Source organism: Bicyclus anynana, chromosome 1 (genome assembly GCF_947172395.1).
Source record: "Bicyclus anynana chromosome 1, ilBicAnyn1.1, whole genome shotgun sequence".
NCBI lineage: Eukaryota > Metazoa > Arthropoda > Insecta > Lepidoptera > Nymphalidae > Bicyclus > Bicyclus anynana.
The window spans coordinates 13,149,003-13,157,200 of NC_069083.1; the positions used below are offsets into that span (position 1 = coordinate 13,149,003).

Genomic DNA, 8,198 nt, shown 5'->3' on the forward strand with positions numbered 1-8,198 from the left:
GGTGTGTCAGTGACACGTTCGGATCAATGACTTCAGTGATATATTATGTTGTATGTTCGCTGTTCGACCTATAAAAGTAGTCAACCCAGGATCGTGGACCACAGTATATGTGTTGCTTGTGACCATACGTGTATAACGTTTATTAATTGGACAGGTAGGACCTTTTGAGATTATATATATACATAAAAATATATTATATATTTATAAAAAAAAATAATCTTGGCTGAGTTTGTTGTAGGCTCTTCTCGGATCAAGGCGAATTGGAACCCTCGTAACTTTAATTTTAAGTTTTGATTTTATTTAACACCATTAAATTTAATTATGACATTACTTGACGTTTCAAAAGTGCTTGTGAACTAAGCCTAATTGAAATAAATGAATTTTAACTTTTGTATAAGGAATTAAAATTTTATAGAGACATTATTTATAATTATTTACACTAACTAAAAAAAAAGATTTATTTACCTAAATTAACTATCTATATACCTATAATAAAAAAAGGAAAAATAAAATTATAAACTTTATATATTAAATGTTTATCAGTTAGAGTTCAACATACGTTGATGTTTACTCGTAGTAATGTAAATTGAAAAACTAAACAATTTGGATTGAATTAACATTGCCTTTGAACTATTAGGAGACAGGTTTATAATTTTGTTTGTATCATCAACTACTAAGAATTAATTATTGTTGGTATTGTTGTATTTTGATAGCCAAAAGTTTAATAAGTTTCTTGGTATTAATAATTCAGCGATTGTTTTCCCTCGTTCATTGTATTAAATAGGCCTAGCTTTCTGTCTGCAATTATTGAGTCTCAGCAAACTTTAGTTCACGCTACGCCATTGTTGGGAAATGTCTTACAGTAGAAGTTAAATTGTAATTTTGTTTGTAATACATAACGTACTGAACGCGGCTGTTTGAGTTTAGTTCTTTAATTATTTACGAAATTAGACTCTGTTGTTCTATGCCATGCTTTTGAATAACTAACAAGAATCAGCTTTACTTATACAATTTAACCTTTTTACTAGTCTAAGGAAAATACAACTAGCGCACGCTCGCTACTTCGTACGCGTGAAATTCCGCGGGATTTTCCCGGGATAAAAATAATAGTTCATTGGGCTCCTCTATCGTGTTTATCTGGTATAAAAGTAACCTATAATTACACATTAATCTCCTCTATCTTCCAGTGAAAGTTCTATTAAAATCGGTGTCGGCCCAAAGATTATCACAGACAGACAGACAGACAAAAATTTTTAAAAAGCTTGGTCATGTAAATTCAATTAAAACACAGATATCTTGATATCACAGACAGACACTTCAATTTTATTTATATGTATGGATTGATGATGATATTATATTGAAGCATCAATAGCTCCATGGTAAAAGGGCCAGATTTTCACCGAGAGGTCACAGATTCAACCTCCTCCCGGTAAACTAATGTAGTACTACCTCCTATTAAAACACAGTCTTTACAACTACGAGTAATTGGAGGGAAATGGGAATGTCATATTTAAATGACAACGCAAATATTCTTTTAAAAACATTATTACCTGTTTTGCTGGTAGAGTTGCTAGTAGTATAGCTGCGAATCATAAGATCTCGGATTCGAGACGAGCTAAAAGGTTTCTTGCGGTTAAAGAAAATTCTAGGAAAGAAAAAAAAATATTGTGGTTTTCTGGTTTAAGAAAATTCTTAGCGGGAGTTCGGAGTTCAAAAGTTTGTTGTGTTATTCCCCTGTGCAACGGAGAGATTGCTAAGTCTTTCCGGTCATCACTACATAATATTAAAGTTCCCCGCCGCGTTATGTTTATGTTTGTTACGGCTTATCTCTGAAACTAGTGTAAGGTTTTTATTAAGTTTTTCACCAACAAAAACTACTTCTTGTGAAATATTCTAAAAAGAAGTTCGGTACAGTTGCAATTTTATAGATATACCCACCGATGTAGATATGTTACGTGCCCACAAAATCCCCGAAAAAGTGATTCGAATTTAGCTACTCCATTCAGCGCAATCATGCACAAATTTTTGTTTACTGACATTATACATATTTACGTATATACACTTCCTAAACACACAACTCAACATTGTAGATAATATTTAGGTATTAATTGTTTAAATCACTTTCGTTGTTTAATAAGCGACTAAATAAGATGAAGACAATTATGCACATTTGTCCGCCTCAGTTTTGATGCGCTAGTGCCCTATCTCTAGTATAAATATCGTTGGATATACTTCACAATAACAAAAGTTACGATTTTCACCTGCAGTCCATTTTATTGCTATCTTTGCAAACTCGTGTCGCTGGTTATTATTTACCTCTGACAATGAATGCTACAAATTCAAGATAGTTACGATTAGTCGTATTCGACTTTATTCGCATTTAAGGGTAATGAATAAACGATTTTTCATTTTAATTTTCATTGCAGTTATAAGTTCCAAGTCCCTCTTTTCTATATAAGACATTTATAGTGATGTACACTATAGTATCTGTCCTAAAGAAATCAAATCAAAAAATCATGTAGATCATTTCATTCACAACCTCTTACAAATATATTTATCGCATATCTTAATTTATTTACTTTATTATGAACTACTAAAGTTAGAAACTCATCAGCCGATAGTACAGTCGCTGAAAAGTTCGTTTATGGCAAGCCTTAAAACCGTTAATGACGTTATGTTTACGAGTAGATACACTATATGATTGTAGAAAGCAAACGACCGAACGAGCACGAGGTAGATCTCCAACCCGACAGTCGGATCTTCTCAAGGAAATAGGAGCCCTTTACAGTACCGTTCAAATGGTCAGTGATTGATTGATTCATTGTCTATCGAAAGATGGCTCGCTAAGGTGGTCACGATCAGTCATCCGAGTAGAGAGAGAGACTAATTTCTATCGATATCATGTAACCTAAATGATCTTAACGAATATAATTTTATTTCCAGGTGACAATGAAGTTCTCCTTAATAATCTTTGGTGCGCTGGTGGCCTATGCGGCGGCGCAAACATTAGAAAATGGTCCTGTGATCGATGTGTTAAAGTCTGAAGTAGCCCAACAATACGCAAGTGAAAACAGAGAAAAGCGATTTGTAGGTAATAAATTATCACTTATTACTTTTTTTGGAAGTGCCTCGTCAGTTTATATTCCAGTGATGCTTTGCGGCTTCAGATCATAATGATTTTAGATCTGGATCGGGATTTAAAATACTGAGTATTTGTTTCTTCGAAGAAATTCGCTTTGAGTTGGGAAACTAGGTGATGTTTAGCCGTCGCCTCCAGTCATTATCTAAACATCTAATAGTTATGTGTCCAACATTATCTGAGCTTGCCGAACCGCATTGGAACAGCGTGGTTGGTCTACGCTCCAAATTTACCCTTTAAGAAGCAGGCCTGTAGACTAAAAAACAGTCTAAAATTTTTTTTTTACAAGATGGTGTTACAAGCGCGTATTTAAAAAAAACTATATATGTAAAAAATCGAGCGAACCAGGTAAATTTTGATAATATTTAATAAAAATATTTGATAAACTTTCGTAAATATACCAGTGATTTTCATTACATTTTATTTAAACTAAAAAAAAAACAAGTCAATGCAATTTATATTGCAAACAGTTTCCTGGAAAAATAAACAAGAAAGGAGTATAGGCGGCTATTGGTATGCAGACCGGTATAGCGTGAAATTGGTGCCAAGTTGTCGCACGTGACTCCCCTGGGAACTGACTCCGTAGCTCCGGGTGTAGATGACGGATAACGTTATCAATGCTCACTGAACAATGAACTTCAAAGGGTTTTAGAGAAATTTGTATAGGGGTGCGCGTTTCCACTGTGTGCGTGAATTTAATAGCGAAGTTATCTCTTCTAAATTTAAATGAATAGGCATGAACATTTGACACGAAGTTCAAAATAGTAAGAACCACTTTTGCCATCAATTCAATTAGTATATAGGATTTCTTTGGTTTTTGCCTGATTTTCGTGCATGATATGCAAAAACTACGAAATTATGTAGAACTAGCTCTGCCCCGCGATATCACTCGCGTTAAAGTATCGACCCTAAAAGTATAAAGCTTTTCTCAATTAATAAAATAATTCAATTTGAACCATTAGTCCTTGAGATTAGCTCTTTAACCAAACAAACTAATTCTTATAAAAGCTTTATATTCGTAGTAGATAATAAGTAAATTACATTTACATTAAAAGAATAGGTAAATGTTTTATTAGAACCAAGTCTACGCACGTTGATCTGATGCTGTCTCGTCGGGCACAGATGACAGATAACATTGTCAGAGAACAAAAGCCTACCATGGAATTCATTCAGATCTACTTGCACTAATAGATTATACTTAGCTGTGTGCATTAGGATTTTTATGTTACATATTTTGCAATTCACTTATTGGTATTTTAGGTACGAGTATTTCATAGGATTTATTTTACACTTTGTTGTAATTGTAACTGAATGATCACCACAACATAGTTTATAACTTTTGTATGATGAATGTTTTCACGTTTTGTTTATGCACCCAGTTTTTAAACTGTTCAAAATAAAAAAAATAAAATCTTTAATTAACATTTGAGAAATAGTAAATCTAAGAGCATTCAGAAATATAATTTAATCATGACAAATTATTGTTCTTTATTTTTTTCGGTTTACGAAAAACGTCACATTTAAATAAGAAATATTACCTTGGAAATTCCAACATATTTTTGCGGTTCATCATTTATATACCTACTTGTATTCATTAAAAAAACCCAAGCTCATTTGACTTGCAAAAATTGCTCTCTGGAAAAATAAATAAGGAAGGAGTTCGTATAAGCGGCTATTGGTATGCAGACCGGTATAGCGTGAAATTGGTGCCAAGTTGTCGCACGTGACTCCCCTGGGAACTGACTCCGTAGCTCCGGGTGTAGATGACGGATAACGTTATCAATGCTCACTGAACAATGAACTTCAAAGGGTTTTAGAGAAATTTGTATAGGGGTGCGCGTTTCCATTGTATTCATGAATTAAAATTTAAAGGTGTTTTAACTTGTCGACTGTTTTGAATCGTCAAAATAAACAATACTAATGTAATCAGACCTAATTTTAGTGTTTAAAAATAAACGGCCAAGTGCGAAACGAACTCGCGCACGAAGGGTTCCGTACCATTATTTTTAAAACCGTTTTAAAAATAACTTAAATTAAATATTTACCTACTTTATTCTGTGATTTGGTATAGTGGTAACAGAAATACATAATCTGTGAAAATTTCAATAGTCTAACTATCACGGATCATGAGATACATGACATTGGTGACAGACAAAATTCTTAGAAATAGGGTAAATTTTACCAACAATTTATACATTGAATTATTGATTTTTGTGATTGTTCTTGAACTTCAAGGATAATTTTATGACTACTGGTATGCGAGTTAGTATAGCCTGAAATGGATGACAAGTTTTAGCACGTTAGTCCCTGGGGACTCACTAGCTCCGAGTGTAGATAACGTTATCAATGCTCACTGAACATTCAAAGGATTTTAGATAAGGTGTTTTAATGCCACGGATAAAAGTGCCTATTTAAGATGGAGTAGAAAATCAAACTTTATTCAAACAGCGTTACTATTTTCTTAATATTATGAAAGAAATCAAAGCAGCTGAACAGAAAAAATATTTTAACTTTAGAGTTTGGAATCGAGAAAATAATTTATCTTCTCTAAAAAGTAACAGTAAAGTAAAGTTTAAAGAAATTCGTTGACGTACAAACCGAAATAACGTAACTTCTAGGGATACGTTGAATTGTGAACTTCAACTTTTTTGTTGTGTGAATTCGGTTAACAAATCCATTTACTTTTACAGTCAATAACTAAAAAAATCTTACTCAACTAAACTTTTGTGCTTAGCGCCGATTTAGGAAGTCCGTAGTAGGATGTTTAAGCGAGCTAGCTAATCTCGAAAAAACAGTCAAATTGTAAACATTATATTTGTCTATGGTAGCCAGACTTATGATTAAGGAAACTTTGTATGAAAATCTGAAATTTAAAATTCGAAAGTTAAGAATTCCATGCGTATGAAGTCACTCTGCCAGAGTAATTTAAGTAACACCAGAAATGATTTATTTACAGGAGTAGGAGCTCTCGGAGCTGGCCTGGCTGGAGTAGCGGGACTCGGCGCGGTGGGACTCGGCGCAGGCCTCATCGGCGCTAAAGCTGGACTGGTCGGCGGGGCCTTAGTGGGTAGCGCCCTCCACGGACACGGACGAAGCTACGGTGGTTACGGATACGGTGGCTACGGTGGCTACGGCGGATACCACGGTTATGGAGGATACGGATATGGCGGATACGGCCATGGCGGATACGGCCACGGCGGATACGGCCACGGCTACGGTAATAACTACGGCCACGGTTATGGTCATGGTTACGGACATGGATATGGGGGATACAGGTGAGAAAGTAGTTAGACCTTTGAATTGAAATAACGCTAAGCAAGTAGAAAGACATGAGTCAGATAATACAGAGAGGAATAGAAAAACGTTAGCGTATATGGTATACTTTTTTTAATCGTACATGTTTTATATAGCTACAATAATAAAAAAGAAAACAATAATGAGCGATTTGTCTACGTGTTGTAATCTACAAATTAAAGATATCAACGAAATTGCTTTCTCTTTTTATCTGAGAAGGTACTAAAAGTCACGTTTAAGGACAATCGATTATTATATATTATTCCTAGTAATGTAAGTAAGGCCGACAAGCTATATAATATTTTACCCATTTTATGGCATTTCAAACAAGTCTCGATATCTTTATAGGCAGTAATTTGGCATTTAGGAATACGACTCGCCAAATGATGTAATATTATGAATAGCGTCGCTACATTATGATATATTTTTTACGAGAAGGGAACCATCGAGATGTTATATTTGTTTCATTATACATAAGAGATTTCTCATGTAGATATAGTTAATGAAAAACATGGCAATATTATTTTATTACCTTGTGACGCAGACGCTTGTGACTTCGTCCGCGTAATTTTTCTATTACTCAAATACCTTCCTTTACCCCATAATAATACCAGATATTTTGGAATTACAAACTTTAATTTCATGAACATGTATTGATCTATTTTTTTTTGTAAATAAATAAAATATTCACTTCTGTGGTTGACGTAGATGCTCCGGTAAATAAGTTAATGGCAAATTACTATCACTTGAAAAATAAAATGAAAATTACTTTACGAAGAGATTTCTTATTCTTATGTTCAAAAATGAAAAAGATTTAATTTCCCTTTTTCCGAAACCATAATTGTCTATAATGTATATTATGTATAACTATCTCAAAATATTAACACATAAATTTATTTAATAAATTAAAAACTGGTACCTAATAATAATAACAATTAGATATATTGGAATTAGATACAATTTTTAAGAGTTGTCTTTTCAGCTGAATTAGTAAATAAACTTAATTTTTTTTTGTTCCAGAACTTACTACCCCACGACCTACTATACGTCGGACCCTTGGTGCTAATTCAAAGGCTTTACTTCTACCTGTTAATTATTAATGTAGTATTTGTGTACATAGAGATGGGAGTATATCTCGCGACTGATACCTGCACATCCTAGCATATAAGAACAATAAAGAAAATATAAAAATACTGTTTACATTGTTTTTCTGAGATGTTTTCACGCTTAACTTGAAATATATTATTTTTTGGAATATCAACTCTTTATACAAATTCAAAATCCATTTATTTCAAATAGGCACACTTTTGGAACGTCAGGTTTTTCGATGGTCTTAAAAATATTCAAGTTAGGAAAAAGAAATTCATGTTCATTATTTATTACTGTAGTATTTCAATAAAGTCCCTTGTATTAAGTATATCCCAATAAAATTGAATCATACATAAACATTTAAATTTATATATAACTAGCAGAACCTCGCGGTTTCATCCTCGTAGTACTCATTCCCGTGGGAATACAGGGATAAAATAAATAAAATACTCCTTGATAATGTATCTTTCTATTGGTGAAAGAGTTTTACAAATCAGTTTCAGTACTTTCGAGTTTATTAGCTATACCTATAGAAACATAAAAAAAAAATCTTTATAAAATATTAGTGTGACTAGTTCAACATAGTTGTTCTACCATATATTCTTCTTAATGATCCTAAGGTATCAAATCTAATAGATACCCGTGACGCTCGTGTAAGTACATGTTCAGCATCACG

The 8,198-nt window shown here is 33.2% G+C and overlaps 1 protein-coding gene across 1 annotated transcript; it reads left to right on the forward strand.

The window, feature by feature from the left end:
• LOC112042989 (keratin-associated protein 19-2) lies at positions 1-7,629 on the forward strand. Its single transcript, XM_024078227.2, has 4 exons — positions 1-154; positions 2,944-3,091; positions 6,096-6,414; positions 7,454-7,629. Exons 2-4 carry the CDS (start codon positions 2,950-2,952, stop codon positions 7,497-7,499), a joined length of 507 nt encoding a protein of 168 aa, XP_023933995.1. The 5' UTR covers positions 1-154; positions 2,944-2,949; the 3' UTR covers positions 7,500-7,629.
• Positions 7,630-8,198: the final 569 nt, after the last annotated feature.